A 26,363-nucleotide genomic window follows, 5' to 3' on the forward strand; every position below is an offset into this window, starting at 1 on the left:
AGGGCCACCGTACGGCTTGGAACTGCATTTCAGATCTGAGGAGGCCAATGCGGCGAGGGTTCCAGAAAGGGTAGACCGTGTGTAAAGAGAGTGGCATCGCCCTCTGGTCCTGAACGCCTCCACCTTCTCCTGCAGGGGACAAGCTAGATGCAGACTACATTGAGTGCTGCCTGGGTCATCTCACACCCATGCAGGAGAGCTGCCTCATCCAGCTGCGACACTGGCTGCAGGAGACCCACAAAGGCAAGGTGGGTGCAGAGCTGGGGCCTATCAGACCATGTTCAATGACAGCCACTCACCCCAGGCACTGGGGGAGGAAGGGCCAGGTAAACAGGCTGATGTAATCAGCAGTACTGAAAACTTGTATTTTGCCTTCTTTCTGTCATGTATCATCTCATGTATCTGTAATGCATGTTGTGCGTACCGTTGATTGCAGGGTTTCTCATCCTTTGCACTGTTGACATTTGAGGCCCGACAGTTCTTTATGGGGTGGGGCGTGCCCTGTTGGGTGTCGCAGCATCCTGGCCTCCGCCACTAGATGCCGGGAGCTCTTCTTCCCCAGTTGTGACAACCCAAAATGGCTCCAGACTCTAAGCCCCATAACAGGAAAGTCCACCATGCATGTAGGTCCCAAGCATGGACTTGACCTTCAGCTCTGTTGAATGAGAAATTTGAGCTTGCCCTTCCTCCCTATCCCCTCCCCATGCTGCGTGTGTGTGGGGTGCAGACAAGGAAGTTGCTTTCATGTTGAGCTGTGATTTAACCTGTCTGCCCATTTTCTCATCTGTGAAAGGGGGATAATGCTAGCATACATCACCTAGACTGAATTACAAGGGACGATCCACATAAAATGCCTAGGGTCATGTCTGGCTCGGATGAGCACTCAGGGCAGGGGAGCCTTTACTGGGGCTGGATTTCTCTTGCCTGTCAATATTTGCCCGAGGGAAGGAAGGAGAGCTGGCAGGGACTTAACTTGTCACCTCGGCCTACGAATTAGACTCTGGGTTATATGTGGTAGGAACACAGCTTGAGTCAAGGCAAAAACAAAAAAAAAAAAAAAGAGGAGGGGGCTATTTATTGGCTCATATAACAAACTGTTGAGAGGGATGTATTAATTTCTTAAGGCTGCTGAAAGAAAATGCTACAAACAACAGAAACTTATCCTCACAGTGCTGGAGGCCCGAAGCCTGAAATCAAGGTGTGGTCAGGGTTCTGGAGCCTGCATTTTCTCCAGCCTTCTGGAGGCTCTGAGAGACAGTCTGTATCATGCCTCCCCCTTCCTGGCTTCTGGTGGCTGCCACAGTCCTTGGCTTGTAGATACGTCATTCCAGTGTCTGCCTTCACCATCACGTGGCCTTCTTTCCTCCATGTGTCCTGTGTCTGTGTCCAAACACAGGAGGGCCCACCTACTCCAATATGACCTCACTTTATCTAATTATATCCGGATAGACTCATTTCCATATAAGGTCCCATTCTGAGGTTCTGGGTAGACATGAATTTGGAAGGGACATCATTCAGCCCAGGGGGCCATGCAGCCTGTCTCAGGGATGTCCCGAATCAGGACTCCCATGCGGTCGGGGCCTCTGAGCTCTTGTATCTGTTTACTTCTGCTTCATCCCCCCCAGACTTACTTCCTCTTTGAGCTTGGAGCTGGGGCTCCCCATAACCTGCAGGCTCACCTTTACCACCGCAGAGAAAGGGCTTCACGTCCCGTTCTTCTGATTTAAATTGTCTAAATGCTCTGATTGGATTGTGCCACCGCTGAGGCCATGGGAGTGGAATGCTGACTGGCAACACCAGCTAAAACTGGCACTGGTGCTGGGGCGTGGGGAGGACACATAGCTCCCCAGAAGCAAAGAGATGCCTGAAGACGGAGAAATGTCTGGCAGCCCAAACTCACAGATTTTCACTACAGCCCGCCCCTTGGCTGTGTCGTTCGCGGTGGAGTGTGTGGTCCTTTTCCCAGCTATATATTTTGCAGAGAAGACAGGAGAACTCATTTTCCACAGTCTTCTCTACTGGGTGAGGGACTACCGTTCTACAGGCTTTACCCTTCTTGTCTCAGATTCCCAAAGATGAACACATCCTTCGGTTCCTGCGGGCTCGTGACTTCCACCTGGACAAGGCCCGGGAGATGCTGCGCCTGTCCTTGAGCTGGCGAAAGCAGCACCAGGTGGATTTCCTCCTTCAGACCTGGCGACCCCCTGCTCTCCTGGAGGAATTCTATGCGGGGGGCTGGCACTACCAGGACATAGGTGCGTCTCTTTACCTACAGAACGCATAGGGGGCCACCTTTCACATTGGGATCTTATTATTTTTCCTTTTGACTCTTCTGGGCATCTGGAGATGCCCTTGGGGTTCACCCAGCCATGAGGAAAGTAGGGCTGGAAGAGACATGTGGGCTCGAGGCAACATTTCTCTATGCAGAGGCAGCGTTAGCCCACCATTACTTCTGATCATGGGGACCCCCACACATAATGGCTGCATGGGCACGCATCAGCGCCTTGGGTATGCCATAGCAAATTACCAAAAACTGGGTGCCTTAGAGATGTATCTGCCCACAGTTCCGGAGGCAGAAACCCCAAATCAAGGTGTGGGCAGGGCTGTGCTCCCTGCGGCGAATCTCTCTCTGCCTCCTCCAGCTCCTCGTGGCCCCAGGCGTTCCTTGGCTTGTGGCTGTATACCTACACTCTGCCTGTCTTCACATGGATTCCTTCTGGGTGCCTGTGTGTCCTCTCTTCTTATAAAGACCTCAGGTCACTGAATTTAGGACCCACACTGATCCAGTAGGATTTCATCTCGAGGTCCTAAACAATCTGATCTGCAGACTATTTCCAAGTAAGATCACATACAGAGGTTCTGGGTGGACGTGAATTTTTGGAGGACACTATTCAACCCGCTACAAATAAGTTCTCTCTCAGTTTTTTTTTTTTTTTTAAAGATAGGTCTTCTCTGTAGTTTTTTTTTTTTTAATCTTTATTTATTTTTGAGAGAGAGACAGAGTGTGAGCAGGGGAGGAGCAGAGAGAGAGGGAGACACAGAATCTGAAGCAGGCTCCAGGCCCTGAGCTGTCAGCACAGAGCCTGACGTAGGGCTCGAACTCACGAACCATGAGATCATGACCTGAGCTGAAGTCGGATGCTCAACCGACTGAGCCACCCAGGCGCCCCTCTCAGTTTTTTATTAAACTGCCCTTGATGTAAAAATTTGTATATATTGATTAGGGTGAGTGGTTGACTCTCCTAAAGGACCAGTTGGAACACTTTAATATATAGTCAATTCTCATTATTCATGGATTCCATATTTGTGAATTTGCCTCCTCACCACAATGTATTTGTAACCCCCAAGTCAATACTCAGGGTGCTTTTGCGGTCAATTATGAACATGTGTGGAGTGGCGAAAAGTCAGTCATCTGACCTGTGTGTCCCCTGCTGAGGTTGAATGAGATGTCCTTCATTTTTTCAGTTCTTACACTGTTAACAAGAGTCCTTTTTAAAGTCTACTTAGTGCTACATTTTTTTTTTTTTTGCATTTTGGGGGTGATTCTGGTGCTTAAAATGGCCCCCAGGCATAATGCAGGAGTGCTGGCTAGTGTTTCAAAGCACAAGAAGGCTGTGACTCATGGAGAAAATGTTAGATAAGCTTCCTCCAGGCTTAGTGTGATGCTGCTGGCAATGAGTTCAATGTTAATGAATCAACAATATATACTCAATAAGGTGTCCTTAAATAGAAACACACAGAGAACAAGGTTATGTATTGATCAGTTGACAAAAATGTTGTGTCTAGAGGCTCGCAGGGACCTTACCCCATATTTTTCCTGGAAGCAATGCTTTAGTACTTCCTGATTCAGTGTTCAAGGTGACTTTGGAAACCATCACTACCATGAATAACAAGAATCGGTTGTATTAGTATGTAATTCCTTATTTTTCCTATTTGCTTTGCCTGATGGAAAGCTAAGAACCAACGTCATCCACTCTCTCCATACTCCTTCATAACATGGTTGATATTTTCTTTTTTAAAAAGCTTTAGGGGTGCCTGGGTGGCTCAGTTCATCCAGTGTCTGATTCCTTTTTTTTTTTAATGTTCATTTATTTATTTTGAGAGCGATAGAGCCTAAGTGAAGAAGGGGCAGAGAGAGAGGGAAAGAGAGAATTCCAAGCAGGCTTTGCACTGTCAGCACACAGCCTGATGCGGGGCTCAATCCCATGAACTGTGAGATCATGGCCTGAGCTGAAACCAAGAGTGGGTTACTTAACCAACTGAGCCACCTAGGCACCCTAAGCATCTGACTCTTAATTTCAGCTCAGGTCATGATCTCACGGTTCATGGGATCGAGCCCAGCGTTGAGCTCTGCGCCGACAGTGTGGAGCCTGCTTGGGATTCTCTCTCACCCTGTCTGTCTCCCTGCCCCTCCCCAACTTGCACGTGAGCACGTCTCTGTCCCTCTCTCTCAAAATAAATAAATAAATAAACATTAAAAAGAATTAAAAAAAATAAAAAGCTTCCAGATAAACGTGTAATGTTAGGACAGGTTTTCAGAGACGTTGCTAAGGCCATACAGAGTTCCCACATGCCCCTCACCCAGTTTCCCCTGTGATGTCAGTCTGTGTCCTTGACTCTTGAACACGTTGCTTCTCATCGTAACTGGCATCAGTCCCTCTTGGGAGTGGGTAGGGCATTCGCAAATAAACGGACAGGAGGGGCAGGCTGAGCCACAGCCTGGCACCGCCTTCTCCGAAGAGAAGTTTGGGCCTGCCCTCTCACCAGCACTCCTGAAAAATGTCCCTTCTCTTTATGGGGCCTCCCCTGCAAAGACGGCCGCCCCCTCTATATCCTGCGCCTGGGCCACATGGACACCAAAGGCTTGATGAAGGCCGTGGGGGAGGAGGCACTGCTGAAGCATGTGAGTAGGGGTCCTCTCTCCCCGGACCCCAGGGCTGCCTGTGGGGGGAGCAGCCAAGTGAATGTTTGCCAGCACATTCTCTACTTTCCAGGTTCTTTCCGTCAACGAGGAAGGACAGAAGAGATGTGAAGGGAACACAAAGCAGTTTGGCCGTCCCATCAGGTAAGAACCCCCACCAGGAGCAAATGCCCCTGAAAGAGTGAAAACAGCCAAGCTTCACTGGGCATGGACTCAGCACTTTACAGGAATGTCCTCATTTAATTTGTTCAGTGATCCTGTGAGGCAGGACCTGTTATTGTCCCTGTCCTTTATGGAGGGGGAAACTGAGGCTCAGAGTGGCTGTGCTCATCCCAGGTTGTTGCTAAGTGGGTAAGTTACTGTCTGCCTCGGTCTCAAGGATGTTACGCCCTGGGCCGTGCTCTTTGAGGCCAACTCTGCCACCCCAGGTAGCACCTTGACTCTGCCTCCCAGGCAGGTGGACTCAACAGGTGTCATGGCAATCCTGTAACCCTCGTCCGACTGCCCCAGACTCCTCAGTTGCCCACATGAGTACTTAGGGTGGCACGAACCTTTCTGAACTATAGCTTGCTCGTCTGTAATGTGGGAATAACATCATGAGTCCGAAGGCGTCTTCATGGATTATCAAAAGCCACGTCTGTTGAGAGAGAACACAAATGTGTGTGTAACACTTGCTGTGCAGCAAGTGCTCGTTGAAGTACCTGCCTCACATCCTCCTTATTACAGTCTGGGAGGGAGGGGCCAGTGGGACCTGCCACTTTTTATCCCCAAATGGCCTGATCTTTGTGAAAATCGAGTCCCTTTGCTGTTTGGAGCCTTTCCTAAGGGGATGTACATTGGCTGGGCTGGGAAATCGATCAATAAATCAAGGTCCTGATCCAAAGTGGAATTCACCTGAGATGGCTCAGATGACAGGGTGTCAGGAGGGACTCCTTGCAGCGGTGTGGATGCAAGGATCAAAGGCAGGATGGAGAGGCTCCCAGGGATTAGCCGCTGCAGTAGAACACTCATTTTCCTAATGAATTAGTCCTGAGGAAATGGAGGCACAGAGAAGTTAAGTAACTTGGCCAAGGCCGCACAGCAAGCGGCAGCGCTGAGACTTGAATCCAGGCCGTCTGGCTCTGGAGTGAGTGCTCTTGGCGCTTACACTCTATTTAGCAGTCCGAGCCTTTTCAACGATTGGTAGCAATGACTTGCTTTGAAGGAGTGCACTCTATGGCCTGTCCTTGCAGAGAGCTTCACATATACTATCTCATTTAATCCTAACAATTGCTCGAGATGGTACTGTCACTGCCACTGTCCTGATGAGGAAGCTGCCTGTGTCACACAGCTCTCGGGGGATGGAGGTGACACTTGAATTTGGGTGACTAGCCTTAGAGGCCATGCACTGAGCCTCCTCACCACATGGCCTCCCCAGCCTAGGGTTGGGGTGGGGGGTAGGATCCACGAGAGTGTCCTACGGCCTCCGCCCCTCTACTCCCAGCCCTGGCTTCCAGAGCCTCTCTGTCCTGTCTGCCAGCTCCCGAGGCCCCGCCCCCTCCCCCACGGAGGCTGTGGGGGGGGGGGGGGCCCTGGGATGTGGCAGAGCAAGCTGCAGTGAGGGGGCCATCTCTGCCGCAGCTCCTGGACCTGCCTGGTGGACCTGGAGGGTCTCAACATGCGGCATCTGTGGCGGCCGGGGGTGAAGGCCCTGCTGCGGATGATTGAGGTGGTCGAGGACAACTACCCTGAGACCCTGGGCCGGCTGCTCATCGTGAGAGCCCCCCGCGTCTTCCCGGTGCTCTGGACGCTGGTGAGAGCAGGCACCTGGGCCAGGCCCCTCCCCCGTGCAGGCTGAGATGGGGTGGGGGAGTTCCCTCTGCCTGCTGGTTCAGTGTCATTTCTTCTTCTTCCTTCTTCTTCCTCCCTCCTCCTCCCTCCTCCTTCCTCCTCCCTCCTCCCCCCTCCCTTCTACTTCCTCCTTCCTCCTCCTTCCTCTTCCTTCCCCTCCCTCCTTCCCCATCCCCCCTCCTTCTTCTCCCACCTCCTCCTCCCTCCTCCCTCCTCCTTCTTCCTTCTCCTTCCTCCCCCTCCTCCTTCTTCCTCCTCCTTCTTCTTCCTCCTCCCTTCCTCCTCCCCCCTTCTCCCCCTCCTTCTTTCTCCCCCATCCTTCCTCCTCCTTTCTCCTCCAATCCTCCCTCCTCCTCCTCCCTCCTCCTCCCTCCTCCTTCCTCCTCCCTCCTCCTTCTTCTTCCTCCTTCTTCCTCCTCCTCCTTCCTCCTCCCCCCCTTCTTCCTCCTCTTTCTTCCTCCTCCTCCCTCCTCCTCCTTCCTCCTCCCCCCTCCTCCTTCTTCCTCCTCCTTCTTCTTCCTCCTCCTTCCTCCTCCTTCCTCCCCCTCCTCCCCCCTCCTCCCCCCTCCTCCCCCCTCTTCCTCCTCCTCCTTCCTCCCCTGCCTCCCTCCTCCTCCTTCCTCCTCCTCCTCTCCTCCCTCCTTCTCCCTCCTTCTTCCTCCTTTTCTTCCTCCTTCTTCTTCTTCCTCCTCCCCTGCCGCCCTCCTCCTCCCTCCTCTCTTCCTCCCTCCTCCTCTCTCCTCCTCCTCCCTCCTCCTTCTCCCACCTCCCTCCTCCTCCCTCCTCCTTTTTCCTTCTTCTTCTTTTCTTCAACATTTATTTATTTCTCAGAGACAGAGAGAGACAGAGCACGAGGCAGGGAAGGGCAGAGAGAGAGGGAGACAGAATCCAAAGCAGGTTCCAGGCTCGGTGCTGTCAGCACAGAGCCCAATGCGGGGCTCGAACCCATGAACCGTGAGATCATGACCCAAGCCGAAGTCAGTCACCCCACCGACTGACCCACCCAGGCGCTCCTGGTGGCATATCTTCTAAATAATAGCTTTGCTGAGATGTAACTCATCAGGTTCACTCTTTCCAAGTATAGAATTCAGTGGTTTTTAGTATATTCCCAGAGCTGTGCCACCATCCCACCTTCTAGTTCCAGAACATTCTCAGCACCCCCAAGGGAAACCCTGTACCATCAGCATTCCTTCCTCTCCCGGCTTCCCAGCTCCTGGCAGCCATCAGTCTGCTTCCTGTCTCTATGGATTGGCCTGTTATAAATATTTCACAGAAGCGGAATCATACGAGGCATTTTGCATCTGATTTCTCTCACTGAGCATAATGATTTCAGGTTCATCGTGGTGTAGCCTATCAGTACTTCATTCCTTTTTATGGCTGAATACTATTCCACCATATGGACAGACCATGATTTATGTATCTCTTGTCCTGCTTTGTGGACGCTGGGTCACACTCAGAATTGTATAGCATTCCTGGGGCTCCTGTGAGCTGACTCTGAGGAGTGTTGGGATCCTGTGCTGCAGGGATTTGAAACCTTTTTGCCCAAGACCCACAGTAAGAAATACATGTTATGTTACAACCCAACGCAAACACACACACACCTGAAACAGATCCGCAAGCGAGGTTACATTAACTATGTGCAATATCCTCTTTTCTCTCTCTCTCTCTTTTTTAATGTTTTATTTTTGAGAGAGAGACAGACAGAGCATGAGGTGGGGAGGGGCAGAGAGAGAGGGAGACACAGAATCCGAAGCAGGCTTCAGGCTCTGAGCTGTCAGCACAGAGCCCGACGCGGGGCTCGAACTCATGGACTGTGAGATCATGACCTGAGCTGAAGTCTGATGCTTAACCCACTGAGCCACCCAGGCTCCTCTCTTTTTGCTTTTTTATTCCATTCCATTAAAAATAAGCTAATCATGGAGGTGCTTGGGTGGCTCAGTTGGTTGAGTGTCCAACTCTTGATTTTGGCTCAGGTCATGATCCCAGGGTTGTGGGATCAAGCCCTACATCAGGCTTTGCAATGAATGTTGTGCTTGCTTAAGATTCTCTCTCCCCCCCCCCCCCACTACCCCTTTCTGCTGCTTGCACGTACTCTCTATTAAATTTTTTTTTCTCAGATTTAAAAAAAATGGCTAGCCACACTTGCTAAATTGATCTCACAACCACTATCAGGTTGTCACTGACAGTTGAAAACCACTGCCTGGGGGCTTTGCTACTGGTCCACAGGCCAGTGCAGAGTGCCAGCCCCCCACCCCTAGTCCTGCAGACCCTGAACATACCCGGTGCCCCGAGGATTCAGTGCCCAAGAAAGCCTGGAAAGAGCTGCTATAAGTTGAGGTTCAATCAGGATAGAGATTTGAGAGTTAAGTGGATTCAGTGTTTCACTAAGCACCTACTGTGTGCCAGACACCTTTCCAGGCCCTGGGGATTTGGAGTAAACAAGCCAGCCACTGTATCTCTCCCCAACTGTGACAGGGCGGGGAGAGATAAAGCAGATAACGTCACACAAGGAAATGCTTCATGGTTCCCTGTGACTAGGGCATGAGGCCTACAGGGTTCGTGGAGAGGCTGAATCAGGCAGGGGGTAATTCAGGTGGGCAATTTAGACTGGGAAACTGAGGAAGGTCCCTCGGAGGAGGTAACAAATGGCTGAGACCGAAGGAAGGAGCAGGAGTCCTTCAGGGAAGGGTGGGGAGGACAGGTGGGTCAGGCAACCCACACAGTAAGCACAAAGGCCTGGAGGCAGGACTGTATGTGATGCTTTTGAGAAACTGAAAAACCAGTGCAGGGTGGCTGGAACAAAAAGGAGCAAAAAGGCCGGTGGCCCTGGCAGAAGCTGGGAAAGTGCTCAGGGACCAGTGCCTGCTGAATCCAGGCTGTGGCAAAGGTGGGACTTCATCCTGGGGCAGTAGGGAGCCATGGAGGGTTGTCAGCAGGAGACGATGTGAGCAGACTTCTGGGACAGAATGTTCTTTGGCCACTGTTGGCTACGTCAGGGCCTTGCTGGGGCTGGGCTGGAGAGCAGGAGCTGCAGGAGGGACAGGCGGGACCTGCCACTGAAGCTTTTTATCTTGAAATATCCTGAACTTTGTGAAAATTAAATTCTTGCTGTTGGGAGACTTTCTAAGAAGATGTGTATTGGGTAGGGGTGGGAGCCAGTCATTCAGGGTGCTGGCCAGAAGTGGGATTCACCCCAATGGCTTAATGGGGACATAACATAAAAGAACTCCTTGCAGAGGTATGGGCAGGATGGAGAGGCCCCAGGGAGTAGACCCTGCAGTGATCCCTGACACCCGGGAGTGGGAGGGGGGGGGTTGGTGGTGCCACGGGAGGGGATGGCATTGTTACCAAGCCTCATGAGAGCCAGAATGTGGCAGGGGGTGGGGGGCCCAGGGGCAGTGAGGCAGCAGGGAGTGGGGGAAGAAGTACCCTGGCCTCTCTCTTTGTTCCCACCTCCTGCTGCTGTACCCCCTCCTCTGCCCAGTGGCCACACCAGATGGAAGCCAGTGGCACGGAGCCAGGTTGCCGAGGACGGCAGGTGACTGCTTCCCCGGGTGGAGGCTGAAGGAGAGTGACCACACAGGTGGGATTCCCAGTTCCTGTAGCATTCCTTGCTCAATTGGCTTGTACCTTGCCAATGCTAAGTCCTTCCTTCCTTCCCCAACTGTGTGTTGAGTCAGACACCACACCAGCATCGTGGGTGGGGGGGTAGGGGTTGCCATGAGAAAAAAAAAAGGATTGGCATGCAGTTTCGAGTTCGGTGTTGAAGTATTTTCCATCTGGGGCAAACAAAATAGGATCATCCAAAGAGTAGAATATTATTCAGCCGTAAAAAGGGATGGAGTAATGATCTGTGCTGCAAGGTGGATGAACCTAGAAAAAACATCATGCTGAGGGAGAGAAGCCAGGCACAAAAGGCCACATATTGGAGGATTCCATTTCTATGAAATGTCCAGACAAGCAAATCCACAGAGACAGAAACCTGACTGGTGGTTCCAGCGGCTGGGGGGAGGGGACTGGGGCGTGACTGCTAATGTGTATTAATGTGTAAAAGGAATGGGGTTTCCTTTTGGGGTGAAGAAGAGTCTTGGAATTACAGGAAAGTGGTAGTTATACAACATAGTGAGTGAAATAAAGCCACTGAATTGTTCACTTTAAAAGGGTTAATTCTCGGTTGGAAGAGCATGCGACGTTTGATCTCGGGGTTGTGAGTTCGAGCCCCATCCACGCTGGGTGTAGGGATTAGTTAAATAAAACTTGAAAAGAAAAGAAAAGAAAAGAAAAAAGAAAAGAAAAGAAAAGGAAAGGAAAGACAGGAAAAGAAAATGGTTAGTTCCTTGCCACGTGAATTACATCTCAATAACAAACAAAAAACCAAAAATACCTTTCCATCTTGTCTCATCTCCCCCACTTCAGATCAGCCCCTTCATCAATGAAAACACCAGGCAGAAGTTCCTCATCTACAGTGGCAGCAATTACCAGGGCCCCGGAGGCCTCGTGGACTACCTAGATAAAGAAGTGATCCCCGACTTCCTTGGGGGAGAGTGTGTGGTGAGTGTGTGGCTGCAGGCCCTGGGCTGTGGCCTGGGGGTGGGGGTGGGGGAGCCAGGGATTGCTGGGGCAGGGCTGCAGAGGGCCACGGAGGCTGGAGTGGGGCACTCTGTCATGTGTGTGGGTGCTGGTACCTGGAGAAGCCATGCTTTCTCTTTTGGGGGTCAAGGCTTGTTTTAGACGCTTCCCCAAAGAGAAGTGAGTCCTGTCCAAAGGAGGGGCCTTAGCTTGGTTTTTCAAACATAGTGTTCCAGATGGAAGTTTCTAGAAGACCAGAGACCAGGCCAGTCAAAAGTTTACCCCGGTATTCCCTATGCACTTCGTCGCTAGGCAGCTGTCAGAGTTTACCTGCTGACTTTGCGCCCTCTGCTGCTGAGAGAGGTGACTCAAACATCCCAGTGGCCTGAACCCCGGAGCCTGTGTATCCAGAGGGATTTATTCCCAACCCACATCCTCACGGAATGGTTAGATGGGCCAACTACTTCAAGGAGAGGCAGCCACAGACCCCTTTTACTGCCTCCCCTTGGGGCTGAGATGACACAGGCAGGGGTGACCCTGGGTCACAACTGTCTTATCTCATCTGGCCATGGGATGAGGGCAGGCCCCTCTTCCTTATCTAATAGAATACCAAACTCCAAGCATACATGATTTCTGAGTAAAAAAAAGGCATTTCCTAGGAATTCTGCCAATTTGAATCTCTCCACTTGTTGAGGTACCTACATGTGATTTATGTTTAACAAATGGGCCTGTAAGAACCAGCATGGTAATAAGAGACTTGAGCCTGGGGGCCCTGATAAACATGGGTTTGTGCCCAGGCTCAGACACTTTCTGCTGTGTGATCTCAGGCAAGTGGCTTGACCTCTCTGGGCTTCCATTTTCCTCCTCTGTGAAATGGAAATAGTAAGAGTTCCTACTGCATTGTGGTTTTGGAGATGAGGTCATGGGAGAGCCCCCGTACCGTTCTCACTTTGGGGTTGCTGTTGTAAGTGCAGTTTCAGGGGTCACAAAGTACCCTTCTGTGGGTCAGCCAGGCCGGCTGGGTCCTGACCTGCTACTTTCGTCTTTATCCGCCAGTGTAATGTCCCCGAAGGAGGGCTGGTCCCCAAGTCCCTCTATCTGACAGAAGAGGAGCAAGAGCACACAGACCAGCTGCGGCAGTGGAGAGAGACTTACCAGTCGGCCAGCGTTCTCCGAGGGGCCCCCCATGAGGTGCTGGGACATGGCCCGGGAGGGCCCACGGGGTTGGGGTGGGGTCTTAGGTCAGGGTCCCCCGAAGCAGACCCTGAGACAAGATTTCTTGTGCTAGCGATTTGTTGAGGGTGAGCTCTGAGGAGAAACCTGTAAGGAGAGGTGGGACAGGATGGGTACGGGGAAGGATACAAGCAAAGGGGCGGTGCAGCCAAGCCCCCTGATCCCAGGGGAGCACTGGGCTGTGCAGAGCATGGCAGATGGGCAGATGAAGACCCAGGTGGGCACCCACAGCACCTACTGCAGCTGACCTCCCCATCCCGGCTCCCCACTCCTGGTGGGATTCCAGGTCGGACCCTCAGACCGTGCCCTCCCCATGCAGGTTGCCGTGGAGATTCTGGAGGGCGAGTCAGTCATCACCTGGGACTTTGACATCCTGAGGGGGGACGTGGTGTTCAGCCTGTACCACAGCAAGCAGGTGCCCAAGCCTGGACCCCAGGAGCCTGGGGCCAGGGCCGCCGGGCAGCTGACGGACAAGGGCTGGGTCCTAGGTGTGGATTACAGCCGTGTGGAAGCCCCCCTTGTCTGCCGGGAAGGGGAGAGCATCCAGGTTCGAATTCCTTTGTTCATTCATTCGTCACTCAGGATTGAGTGTCCACCGTGTGCCAGGGTTCTGGGAGCACCCAAGTAGATGAACTGCTTATGGACTTTGGCCTTGGAGCCCCTGCGGGATGGGTGGGGAGAAAGACAGAGTCAGACAGATCCAGGACTCTGGGGACCTCCCAGGACCCCAGCCTCAGAATCCCTGGGACTCTTGTCAGAGATGCAGATTGCCAGGGCCCATGCCAGGGAGGGGTAACTCAGACCCTCTGGGTGTGAGGCCTGGACCCTGCATCCCTCACCCTCTCCCAGTGATTTCTGACGTGTGAGCTTCAGAAGCTATGCAGCAGAGACATACTAAGTCTGGGAACGGAACTCAGATGCGTTGTGGAACATGAACACGAGGCCCCCTGCATTCTCCACTCTCCAGTGCTTGTAAGTCTCACATCGCTGGCCTCGCCCGCTCTCTCACCCACCCGTACCGCACACACAAGCTCTGATGAGCACTGCAGATCTCTCTGAAGGTTCCCTGAGCAGCACACTGTCTTGCACCTCACACACCAACACCCCTAGCCCTCGTTCTCAGCGTCCAGGCCCTCAACTCGCTCTAACCAACCTGCCAGCTCCCTGCCTGAATCCCTGCCTGGACCTCATCTGCAAATCACGCTCAGCAGAACAAAAGCCCAACAAAGTCCAGGCATTTAATTAAACCGCACCTGTTGCCCTGCAACTACAGCCCTCCTCTCCAGGATTTAGAGGGAGGCTCTCAGCCCCCAGGGATATGGGGGTAACAGCAGAGGGGCCAAGGATGACTTCGGGAGGCCCTGAGAGGAAGACTGGCTGGTGGATCCGTTTAGTAAGGGGCTCCTGTCCCCAGGAGGACCAGAGCCTCAGGCCCGGCTGCTGTGTTTCAGGGCTCCCATGTGACCCGGTGGCCTGGCACCTACTTGCTCCAGTGGCAAATGCACAGCCCCCCTGGCAATGTGGCCTGCAGCATCCCGGGTGTGGAGGATGTCCTGACGGCCCTGCACAGCCCTGGCCCCAAGTGCAAACTCCTCTACTACTACGAGGTGCTGGCGTCTGAGGACTTCAGGTAGGAGGGGCTGGGGAGGGAGGGCCTGGGCAGGAAGGGTCCTGACTCCCCTCTGGGCGAGGCCCACAGCACTCCTGAGGCCCCTTCCTTCTGGGCTGGGGGCACTAGATTCACCTCCCTCACTTGTCTTTGAGCTTATCCAGGGGCAGGTCCCCAGCATTGGTATTGTTAAAATTCTGCAGTGGTTCAGCACGTGTGTGAGCAACCAGATTGAACACTGTGTCCAAACTCTGCCTCAGCTGCAGGATCTCCCTTTAAAAAAAATTTTTTTTAATGTTTTTATTTATTTTTGAGACAGAAAGAGACAGAACACGAGCAGGGGAGGGGCAGAGAAAGGGAGACACGGAATCCGAAGCAGGCTCCACGCTCTGAGCTGTCAGCACAGAGCCCGACGTGGGGCTCGAACTCATGGACTATGAGATCATGACCTGAGCCAAAGTCGGACGCTCAACCGACTGAGCCACCCAGGCGCCCCATGGATCTCCCTTTTAAATGAAATCCTGGACAGAAGCCAAACATACCAGATTGATTGGTGGGGGAAGGGGAGCCCAAGGCCCTCCTATTTGGACCTCCCTGTATTCCTAGAAACCCATAAAAAAAGGATTTGGAATGTTCTAGAACATTCTAGAATAGTGTCGCACGGACACCTCTCTCCAAGTGTTGCTTTCAGAGAGGCAGGAAGTGTAGTGGTTAAGGCCTCCAACACTTCCTGATTGCTCTGTGACCTCAGGCAACTCACTTAAGCTGTCTGAGCCTCAGGCTTCCCATCTGTTACATGGGGACTACTGAAGTCCTAGGTCATGGGGTTGTCATGAAGATGAAATAGCTGGGGGAAGCCTGCCCTTCACCGAGGCATACAGTAAGCCCTTGATAGCAAAAATGAAACTGAGGGTGAGGACATGGAGAGGTTCTTCAAGGCCTTACATTTTATCTTTTAGAAACGGATGTGATTTTGCATCCTGCTTCGTGACCTATCTCTGCTTGTGTCCTTCTAAAAATAATGCTTTATATTCTTTACCATGGAGTCAAATTGAAGCTCCAGGAGGGTGTCACATCTGGATCCATATCCTGGGTGGGGCTCCAAGTGTTGTAGGGGCACATACAGCCCCCTGTGAGAAATGCTGGGCCACTGTCTTTACTCCAAGAGAGCCCCACAGCCAGGAGGGCTGGTGATTTCCTCTTTGGAAAGTGGCCTGCTTTGGCCTCTGGGCACCAGTGCAGGGGAGAGACATGCAGACACAAGTATTGGGGGCTGCTGGCCTCCAGGAGGGCAGGTGGAGGCCTAGAGGGGGGCAGAGCAGATGCTGCTTGCCAGCCTGTCTGGTCAGCATGGGGTAGCCTCGCTGCCCTGCCCTTCAACAGCCTCGCAAGAAAACCAGCTCAAGGGCTATTTCCTGGGTGTCCTCAGTAGGCAGGCGTTGGGCTGGGCCCCGAGCGACCAGACAGATAGGGCCTGCCATCGTGGAGCAGGAGACCACATGATCACACCTGTGCATAACAGGAGCAGCAGGGGATGCCATGAAGGCATTCCAGCCTGGGGTCCTTGCCCAAGGTCAGATAGCTAGGAGGTGTCAGAAGCCTCAACACAGGGTGCTGTCAGAGCCTGGCACAGGCCTGGCACAGAGCCTGGACAAGGGGCCTGGCACAGGGTGGGCATGGGATGTGGGGGAGGTACCTGGGAAGAGACACTGGAGTTGAGACCTAGGTGGCGTGCACATACATCATCTGGGGAGGGGGGGGGGGGGGTTGTCACAATGCAGATTCTGCAGCTCTGGGGCGCAGAGAGTCTGCAGCTCTAACAGGCTCTAGGAGGGGCTGGTGGTGCTGGTCCCCACACCACACTTGGAATAGCCAGATCCTAAGGCTTCACTGGCCAACCAGGTACCTACCAGCCACAGGTAGCAACTTAAACGTAGCTATTACAGTTCAACAAAAATAGAAAAATCAGTTCCTCAGCCGCACGAGCCACATTCTGAGTGCTCAGTAGCCCCATGAGGCTGATGGCTGCTGCGGTGGACAGCACAGCTGTAGGACATAACTGTCATCACACAAGGTTCTCCTGGAGAGCGCTGCTCTGAAGTCTGGAGTAGAAGTTAACTAGAGGAAGCAGGGGGCAGAGAAAGTGCTTCTGGCAGCAGGTGGAGACCTTCACGGGTTCCCAGACAGGGGAGGCGAGTGTCGGAGATGCTGAAAGGAGGCTGCAGGGGTGGGGTGGGGTGAGGTGAGGCTAGAGATAGGGTCAGAAACTGCCCAGGCTATGCTAGATCCCCAGGTCAGGGAAGCCCCTGAATGGTGTGTAGCAGGCTGGGCTCTGTGTGTGGGGGTTGGTTGGGGGTGGGGCTGGAAAACGGGTGGAGCCTCGTTTCTCACCATAACTCCGCTTGCGTTTTGCTCTACACTCGCCCTGTGCGCCTGGGGTGGTTACCAGCCTGGTAGAAAGAACCCTGGGGCCTCATCTGCAGCATCACCAGCTTTTCCACTGCTGTGCGTGGGCCCCAGGGCCGTGTCACCCCAGAAGGTAATGTGCACACAATGCCCTTCCTCCCCAGGGGCTCCATGTCCAGCCTGGAATCCTGCACCAGCGGCTTCTCCCAGCTCAGTGCCACCACTTCCTCCTCTTCTGGCCAATCCCACAGCAGCCCCCTGGTCTCCAGATAGCTGGGACTGAGCCCTGTGGGGCAGCCCGCTCGCCTCCCACGTTTCAAGTGTCCGTGAGGTCTGGGACCACGTGGGCTTCAGCCCTGGGTCTGGACACTAAGTGGGGGCATCTGGAGCCGATGGCAATGATCCAGCTCATGCACTCTTCAGGATGCAAGACAGAACCATCCCCCTTGGGCTTCATGTGAAGAAAAGCCAAGGAATGGTTGGGCCACCTTTGGGCCTGCCTGGTCTGGGAGCTCAGGGATGTCATCAGGCTCAGCACCCCCTCTCCACCTCTGGCTCTTTCCCTGGGGCAGCCTCCTTCTCAGGTGCCTTCCCCACGCAGAGGGCCCCATCACCATTAGGCTCCCTCTCTCCTCCCAGCTCAGCTGTGGAAGAGAACCTCTCTCCCCCAAAGTTCGATCCAACCTCCCAGAACTGAGTCTGATCAGTCCGTCTGGGTCCCACACTAGTCCTTGAACCAATCACAGTTGCCAGGGGAACAAAGAACACAGACTGGCCAGTAGGTTTCTGTCTACGATCTGGACCAATCACCATACAGGGATGGGGTTTCAGTGATTGGCCTACCTGGACCACATGCCTGTTCCCGAAGCCAACCACCTGGTTTGAAAATCATAAGGAGGTTGCCTCTAGGAATACTGGGGTACCCGACAGGAAGAAGAGGGAAAGAATGCTGGGTAGGCAGAAATGACTGGCGTTCACATCTGATTCCCTAGCGATGCCCTGTGTCCCAGACATGCATGGTGAACAGTTATATGAGTTACAGGCTCCACTGTCTGTGGGGAGCAGCCCACCCTGGATCTGAAATCCATTTTCCCAGAGCCTGGCTAGGAAGGAAACCTGACCACCATTGACTTGAGGAGGGTGGAGAGGCCCAGGCAGTGATGAAGTGGCTCTAGCTGTCTTTAAACTCCTCTGGAGGTTCTTTTCTTTCTTCGGAGCAGTTTAATTATGAGTTTTTTGGTTGTGAGTCACAGAGACCCACACAAAAGGGTAACCAGTCATGAGCACATGTAATTGGCCAGTCCAGGATCTCTTGCTTCAGGTAAGGCTGGATCCAGGACCTCAACATGGCATCAGGACTCCCCTTACGGGGAGGAGGAGGCCGTGACTTTCTTGTGTCTGCCCTATGGCAAACCCGACCCCTGGAACCTGCTACTGATAGACAGACGTTCCTTGAGTTCTGCATGGGAGAGTTTTGGGTATGCTCGGGGCTTGAGGACACTTCTCCTTTCCTTTCCTGGGCTCCCAAAAAGGTAACAAGTCACAGGTTACCAACTGGCCGACTGCAGTCTGATCTGGCTTTTGTTTTTGCCTATAGAGAGATTGAAAAATTAGAGCATTTCAAGGATGTCTAGTTTCCCTCAGGCATTTGGGACTTTTGGCAAAATGGGGCCACTGTTGCCATGTAAAGGCAAGACAACTGTGTCTCCTGGATGGGGGCCACCCCAGTCCTCACCCGTCTATCAACCTAGTCCACATCACTCACTCACATCAGCCTAGGAGGGGCCTCACTGATAGGGCTCCTGGGGGGGCCAATGTGGGGCTGAATGACTCAGTGTTACTCTTCTCTCATAGCCTTGCTTATAGCTGGGGGGGGGGGTCATCTCTGGCCAACACCTGCAGTCACTGGGCCTTGCCTAAGGGGTGGGTTTACAACCATGGGGTCCACGCCTCCATGCAGTCTCAGCGTGACAGGGCAAAGAGCAAGGACTTCCTTGCATACCAACCTCAACCCCAAACCTGGAGCAGAGGGAAGGAGTCACTTTCTAGAGACATCCGTCTCCCTGCAGGGAGGGAGGGTTATCCACTTCTGTTTGCTCCTCAGGTATAGGAACAACACCCAAAACTGCATCCTGCATCCAGGTGTGTGTGCACATGAGGGAGAGAGGTAGGGGGAGATTGGAGACATTCTCATAGCTCCCATGTCACCAGACATTTATCACTGAGCACCTGTGATATCTTCACCTGTCTTGAGATGAATTTCTAGCTTGCCTCTAAAACCCAGGTGTGCCCTAGAAGCATTTTTGAGTAGGCTTCCCTGGCATTCCCCACACATGAATTGTCTAGGAATGGCACCAGGGAAGGATGGAGGAGCCTTTCCTTGACTTGGGGTTATATGTGGCTTGACAGCTGTTACCTGGATCTGCTGTGAGCAGTCCAGCCTTGACAAAAGGGATGGGACTCAGACCCTCTCATTTCTCCCCTTGAGAGCTCCTTCTTTCTCCCTTGGGAGAGCTGCAGCTCAAACTTCTTAAGCAACAAAGGGAATTTTCCCTGGGTCCTGTAACTGGGATGGCTGAGGATGTGCTTGCTGAAGGTATTGCTGGCTCCAGGAGCCCAGTGTCCCCAGGCCCACGCGTTCATCCTCTCAACCTCACCCAGGCCGCCTGGCTCTGTATCTCTCCTCACACTGGCCTCGTCCTCTCTTCCACCTGGTGGGAAAGGTGGCTACCAGAAGCCCCAGCCTACAACCACAGGGCTCACAATCTCTAAGGCTGAGAGAGACATTCTCTTTCCATCTCATCCCACAGAAGGCTCTGACTGGCCCTGTTCCAGTCGAGTGCTTGCTCCTACGGATGAACCAGCCACGGGGCTAGGGGTCCTGTGATTGACATTTCCTCCAGAAGCAGCAGTGGGATACAGGTCACCCCAGGACAAGGGGAGCTGGGCCAAAGAAGCAGCAGACGGCCACGGTGGCATCTTCTGCAGTGCCCCTCACTTGCTGGAGGTCTCTGGGGTCCATGCTGGAGCATCATTAATCAACAGGTTTCTCCTACCTTTGGGAGGCTTGAAATTAAAAGCCTAAGGAAGGGCTGCTGAATTCCTGACTTCTGTATTTCCCTAGACCCCAGGGCTAGAAGCTCCTTGGCTTGGCTTCTTTATCTTGTTCATTAACCTGTGGTGAGCAGGACAGAAACAACCCACTAGCAATAGGACCCTGCCCGTGCACTGTGTTTAGAAGCCTGGGTCTTAAAATTTAGACGTGGCGAGGTTCAAGCCCCAGCCTTCTTTTCAGTAGCTGTGTAACCTCCAGCAGGTGACTTAACTCCCCCGTGCCTCAGTTTCCTCATCTGTAAAATGGGGGCATGCCTACCTCATTCACTGGGCTGTAGTGGAACAAAAAATACCAGCTGTGGAGTCCACAACCCAGTGCCCAGCACACAGAAAGCACACGGTAAGTGTCAGAGGTTATCCTGATGATTTAAGGCTTCTCGTCCAAACACTCCAGACTCCTTCCTGAGGATGCCCGCCTGTCACTGTTTTTCACGGGACAGAAGGCTCAGCACCATGTGCATCCGGAGGAAAGCGGGTGTCAGGATATTATTTCCCTCATTTCCCATTTAGAAACTGCTTGCGTTTTCTGGGCAAATCCACTAAAATGGAAGAGCATCATTTGGAGTGCTATTTCCCCCAACTAGCTGGAGAACGTTCTCTCTACAGGCTCAAAGAAGGGGATTCTGAGACATTTCCCCCCCCCCCCTACCCTGCACTCTGGAATTGCTTCTCCTGTAAAACGAATTGTTTGATGAGAATATTTTTAATTCTGTTCTACACACTCTATTTTAGTCAGTAAAACCTGATGTTCCTTGTTCGCCTGATCATTTGCTCTAACCAAAAGCATTAAACGTTTTAGATTTGGGTATACCTCAGTTGTCTACTTCCTGAAACCCTAGAGGTCTCCCTGGGCTTGTTCAAGAATTACTCCGCTGTTGTTTATAAGACACAAAAGCATTTTCAACACGGGCGATATCACCTTCAAAGTGTTGCAAGTCGGTTCTTGGCGGTGGGGGAGGGTGCACACATAATATCACATTTTTATATATAAAGCACAGACATACAGTAGTTTTCTAAGGCTGCTGTAAGAAATTGCCACAAACTTAGTAGCTTAAAACAGCAGAAATTAATTCCCTCACAGCTCTGGAGGCCAGAAGTCTGAGATCAAGATGTTGACAGGTGTTCCCTCCTGACACTAAGGGAGGATACTTCCTGTCTCTTTGAGCTTCTGGGGGCTCCCAGAACCCAATGGCTTGTGGCTGTATTGTTCCCATCCCTGCCTCTGTCTTCACATGTCTTCTTCCCTGTGTCTCCTTTCTTATGAGGACACCAGTCACTGGATTTAGGGTTCACTCTAAATCCAGTATGATTTCACCTTGAGATCCTTAACTGATTATATTTGCAAAGACTACTGTCAAAGAAAGTCACCTTCTAAGGTTCTGCGTGGACATTAATGCTGGGGGGACACTATCCAAACCAATGCATATGCATAGGATGCATAAACAGATAAATGTGCTGTTCATCAGTGGTATGAAATGCAGATCCCTGGGCCCACTCAGCACTGCCAACTTGCAATCTCTAGGATGGGTTGCTGGGTTCTACCTGCCAGCTGTCCAGGTGAATTTGAGGGCCCTGCTGTCCATCTTTCTGGGCCACTCTGCCCTGTTCTCTGGGGTTTGACCCAAGTACTAGCGTTACTTCCAAAGACATCCACAGTCCTGAGGTTGGGCATGGGTTTGGGGCCCTGACCAGGGCACCACCTGTCTTTCCTGTGAGCTTCCTTGAGACACAGAGCTGGGGTGCTGGCTGCCACATACATCATGGGATTCTGAAAAGGCTCTCTTGTTTTGGAGCAGGAGACCAAAGACTCACTTGGGAGAGCAGAGGAGGTGTGGCTCTTTTGTGTGACTGAACAGCGCCCACCTGTCTACACCGGCTTCAGTTACCCAGCCCTGCCAACACATCCAGTTGAGGGAGAGGAAGCAGCCTTTGCCTGCTTTGGTACAGTGAATGCATTCATTCTCTGGGACTTTTCCATGATTTCTCTTTCCATGGGCGAGAGCTCTCAGAGGACCAGCCAGCTGACTCCTGCATGCATTGGGTGTTGAGAAAGACAGAGGTCCCTGGGGCAAGCCAACTGGGATCAGATCTGAGCCCTGAATCACTGCTGACGTCTGTCCTGGGCTGAATCGCCTCCCAGGAAGCCCCCTGGGGTTTGGGTGACACCCAGAGAGGGCAAAACACACCAGGGCTTCCTTGTGGCTCAGAAGCTGCTTCTGGGACCCATTCTTCCTCTGAGGCCAGGGGCCAGGTCCGAAGCAGACCTCTGGGGTCTCCATAGAGGCAGGTCTCAGGGCACCAGAGTTGGGAGTTTGGGCAGGGCCTGGAAAGAGCTGGAGGAAAAGCACCAGGTTACTCTCAGGGACACCAGAGGCGCCTGCGGCTTTTAAACATCTCCCCAGCCCATTTTCCCCTCCTCCACTCAGTGCTCACCCCCAAGGCATTCCTGAGGAACGTGGGTAACCAAAAAGCATAACTTGAAACCTCTGACTTAAGAATTCCCTGGAGCCCAAAGTTTTCTGGGACACAAGTCCCATTTGCAAATACAATGAAAGCTGTGGGCACACTTGAATGGTTTCCATTTCAGGGCTCCTAAGAGCCCTTGAAAGCCTACCCACTGAACCCAGGATTGGAACCTTTTTCTGGAGTCTTTCTTTCCCGATGCTAAAGTTTTATACAGAGCATCCCAGCAGCCACATGTCACCATGGCAACTTGCCCAGCACACAGGACTCTGGGGGTTCCAAGTCAGGCCACCAAGATATCTGGTCCACATTCTGTGCCCAGGGGCCTTCCATCACTACCATGGAGGCATATGGGGAGGAGATCCTTGCCATAACTAGTCCATGTTAATCCCCAACCAGCAATCCCAAAGCTAGATGACTAGAGCTCTTGTATATTTGTGTCAACACATGTCCCTACCCACTGCCAGAGGAAGGCATCAGAACCTCAAACACTTTTCTGCCTCTGGTCCATGTCCCATCTAAGCTCTGCAAATGCCAGAGTCCAAAACGTGCCTTTCCTGGAACAGTACATTATGGGTGTCAGACTCTTTGGGTTGCCAGAGACCCCCCCCAAATCTAACACAAATTGCCTCAAGCAAAACGAAACAAAAAACAAAAACAAAAAACACAACAGTGCCTTACTGGTCCATGTAATTGGCCCCCAAATGATACTGGCATCAGGTATAGCTGGATCCAGGGGCTTAAATGATGTCCTCTCTCTCGACTCGATTCAGTTCTTGTCCGTGTTGGCTTCACTCTCTTTCTCCATGTGGCCCACACCATGGCAGGTGGGCAATCCCAGCAGAAGTGTCTTTCCCCAAATTCTAGCGTTAGTTCCAGGGTGGGCTGTCATGAGTTGACTGGGATAGATGTCTATCTCTGACCCACTGATGCCATCTGGGACTTGAAGGGAGGGGATGGTACTTGCCAAACCACAAGGATAGAGAATGGGGGAGAGGTAGTACCCTACAGGCAATGAGAGGGAGGCTCACAGCCGTGGCTCTCTGTGTCCTGCCCACCTTCCCAGGGCGTTCTCATTACCACTGGGAGGCATCTGGATGCAAGAAGCTGCAAGTTTCTGATGGCTACCTCTGGTTGAAGCATACTCAGCCCCTGTGTCGGGCAGGCTGGAAGTGCCAGGGAGTTACCCCCCAGAAGGAGCCCCGGACCCAAGATGAGTGTCGGCTGACAAACATCCCACAGGAAGCCCAACTCCAAGATGCCCTCTGCATGTTCCCCGAGTCTCTGGGAATCAAGCCTGGCTGTCCACAGTGGGGGGCTGCTCATTAATGCACTGACTGCCTTTCCTTCCCCACCTCACTTCCCTGTCCCCCATCAGGGCTTCTTGGGGTCACCTCCCAAATAGACTACTTCCCCTCACATCTTTGTCTCAGGTTCTGTTGCTGGGAGGGATCCAGCCCAAGACAGGGCATTTACTAAAAGGACAGGCCTAGATGTTGGGCAGGCATGATAGATACCCCTATACAAACAGGGAGGGTGAATGTATCCTAGTCACTGAGCCAGGGACCCCTCTGGCTCACCACGACGGACCCTCTTCAGCTCCCTCTGGCCTGAAATCCACCAAGCCCATGCACAGTACTGTACCTTCCCAACTCAGCTGCCAGCAAAGCCAAGGACAGATGGAGATGCCCTCTGAAGAAGCCAGAGCTTTCCGGACTAGGGTTTCTACAGCCTGTTGCCTCAGAACCCCTGGAGGTGCTCCCAATAGATTCCCAGACCCTCTGCCCCCAAGATTTTGATTCGGTGGGTCTGGGACAGGATCTGCAATCCTAGAACACTCCTGGGGACTACCCTCTGACCTGCATCCACGCTTGGGAACGGTCTTAGGAATATGCCACTGTGATGCAAAGGTGTCTGGGAAGTCCTCCATCCTGTCACTACTTCCTACCCTCGAACACTGGGAGCCAAACATCCAAGTGGCCCAGGGGCCAGCTGTGCACTGAAAGAAGGTAAAACACACAATGAGACTTCCAGGTGGAGTTGAAACACACGGGCCCTGGAGGAACATGTCAAGTTGGTTGTTTACATTTCTGGAAGGAGGAGTTAAAACTTGAAGCTTCCTTCAATTTGCCTGCTTCCCTGGATAAGCAGCTACCCTCGAATTCCTGCCCGTGCTGTGAATGCCACCCCTCCCTTCCCTCCAACCTGGGTCACAAACCCAGAAGAGGGGCTGAGCTAAGAGGGAGAAATTACAGCAGCCTGGTCAGGGGTACCATGGCCTTTGGGTGATGGTTCACTAGGTGTGGGTTCAGCTATGCCCAAGAATACCAACAACTTGGTCTGTGGCTCCCACCATAGAACCCAAATGTAGCATCTTGGAAGGAGTATCACAGGCTGGCACAGCGGCTCTCAACTCGTCCATCCCTCCATCTTTGGGGGAGAGACAGAAACACACACAGACCCACGGACACATCCCTGCAGGAACTTGGGAGTCTGGGAACTGGCCTGTGATACTTCACTTCTCTGAACCAAATTCTTCCTTTCTAAAGAGAAACTAAACCAGCAGTACAGTAGATGGACTGCAGGATGGGCTCGATTAGCCTCCTGGACTCATGTCCCTTGGTATCTCCTCTAAGGGGTGGAGTCTGTCTCCTTTCACCTTGAATCTGGGGACTGACAGAATGTGGTGAAAGTGAGGTCACACCAGTTCAGAGCTGAAGCTTCAAAACGCCTTGCAGGATCCTCTTCCAGGATCCCAGTCCCCACCTGGATCCCAAGGCTGAGCCAGCTTCCTGGAGGATGAGGCACCGGGGGGCACTATGTCATCAGCTGTGGCCACCCCAGACCAGCCCCCAGTAGGCCCATTAGCTGACTGCAGACAAACCAATGAGCCCAGCTGAAACCACTGATCAAGAGAATCCCCTAGCTGGCCCTAGAATCAAGAAAAATAATTATTCTTCCACAAGAAACCGTAACTGGTTGTTGTTTTAAGCTGCCAAGTTTTGGACTGGTGATGCAGCACGAAGTAACTACTAAGTTATACCATGTCTCAGTCTGCTCAAGTTGCTATAACGAATACCATACACTGTGCGGCTTGAACACAACAGACATCTATTTCTCACAGCTCTGGAGGCTGGAAGTCCAAGAGCAGGGTGCCGGCAAATTCAATTCTCGGTGAGGTCCCACTTCTTGGCTTGTAGACAGCTGCCAGCTTTCTGTGTGTTTACACAACCTCCTCTTCGTGTGCGTGTGTGGAGAGGGTGCTCTTCTCTTTCCCTTGTAAGGGCGCTAATCCCGTCACGAGGGGACCATGCACACGACCTCATCAAAACCTAATTAAACCAAAGGCCACCTCCTAATACCATCACATGGGTGGCGGGGGCGGGGAGATGTTAGGGCTTCAATACAGGATTCTTGGGGAGACATATTCAGTTCCTAATGTGCATGAGTCTACTTGAGGATCTGCTGAGAGCACATCCCCCACCCCCAAAATATCTGCTAAACACAGTGTAATGTATATCCAGGGGGAGGGGGTTGGGGGGCTGCCAGGCACTTCCTGGAAACCCTCTGGGGCCACAGGTTACAAACTCAGATACTCACAGGGGTGGCAGGTCACAGGCTGCTAAGGTGGTGGTGAGCTGGAGAAGGCAGGCCCAGATGGGGACTGTGGATTCTCAGCTCTGGCAAGATGTTGCCCTGGAAAGGCTTCAGCAGGGGCTGCTGCCTTGCCCTCTTTTAAAAAGAATCCAGGAACACCTGGGTGGGTCGGTCGGTTAAGCATCCAGCTTCGACTCAGGTCATGAGCTTGAGGTTCGTGGGTTCCAGCCCTGTGTTGGGCTATGTGCTGACAGCCTGGAGGCTGTTTCGGATTCTGTGTCTCCCTCTGTCTGCCCCTCACTTGCTTGCATGCTCTCTCTCTCAAAACTAAATAAACATATTAAAAATAAAAAGAAATCAGAAATCTTAAGTTGTTAATCTCTTGATTTTTAAATGCTGGTAACTATTAAATCACAGTGGACTAAACCTTTTCCTTTCAAAGTGTGGTCCAGACACCCAAGACCTCGTCTTCACCTGGGCGCTCGTCAGAGATTCAGACTCCCGTATCCCACCCTGGGCCAGAATTGGCACTTGAACAGTATCTCCAGGTGACTTGTGTGCACCATAAAGTGAGAAGCCCTGAATTAAACAAATAGATCAGGGAGCTCGAAGTACTTTGGG

General features: G+C 52.5%; 1 protein-coding gene across 5 annotated transcripts in view; it reads left to right on the forward strand.

The window, feature by feature from the left end:
* SEC14L5 (SEC14 like lipid binding 5) overlaps window positions 1–20,492 on the forward strand; it is a 45,282-nt gene extending 24,790 nt beyond the window's left edge. For all 5 annotated transcript variants that reach the window (XM_030300987.1, XM_030300988.1, XM_030300990.1 and 2 more), the window contains 10 exons: window positions 136–248; window positions 2,066–2,255; window positions 4,815–4,903; window positions 4,995–5,065; window positions 6,542–6,713; window positions 11,168–11,302; window positions 12,377–12,511; window positions 12,873–13,100; window positions 14,005–14,183; window positions 16,733–20,492. In XM_030300987.1, coding sequence (XP_030156847.1) covers window positions 136–248; window positions 2,066–2,255; window positions 4,815–4,903; window positions 4,995–5,065; window positions 6,542–6,713; window positions 11,168–11,302; window positions 12,377–12,511; window positions 12,873–13,100; window positions 14,005–14,183; window positions 16,733–16,841 — 1,421 coding nt within the window. In that variant the 3' untranslated portion in view covers window positions 16,842–20,492. The remainder of the gene's footprint in view (window positions 1–135; window positions 249–2,065; window positions 2,256–4,814; window positions 4,904–4,994; window positions 5,066–6,541; window positions 6,714–11,167; window positions 11,303–12,376; window positions 12,512–12,872; window positions 13,101–14,004; window positions 14,184–16,732) is intronic.
* The last annotated feature ends 5,871 nt before the right edge of the window (window positions 20,493–26,363 follow it).

Source organism: Lynx canadensis, chromosome E3 (assembly GCF_007474595.2).
Source record: "Lynx canadensis isolate LIC74 chromosome E3, mLynCan4.pri.v2, whole genome shotgun sequence".
Lineage (NCBI taxonomy): Eukaryota > Metazoa > Chordata > Mammalia > Carnivora > Felidae > Lynx > Lynx canadensis.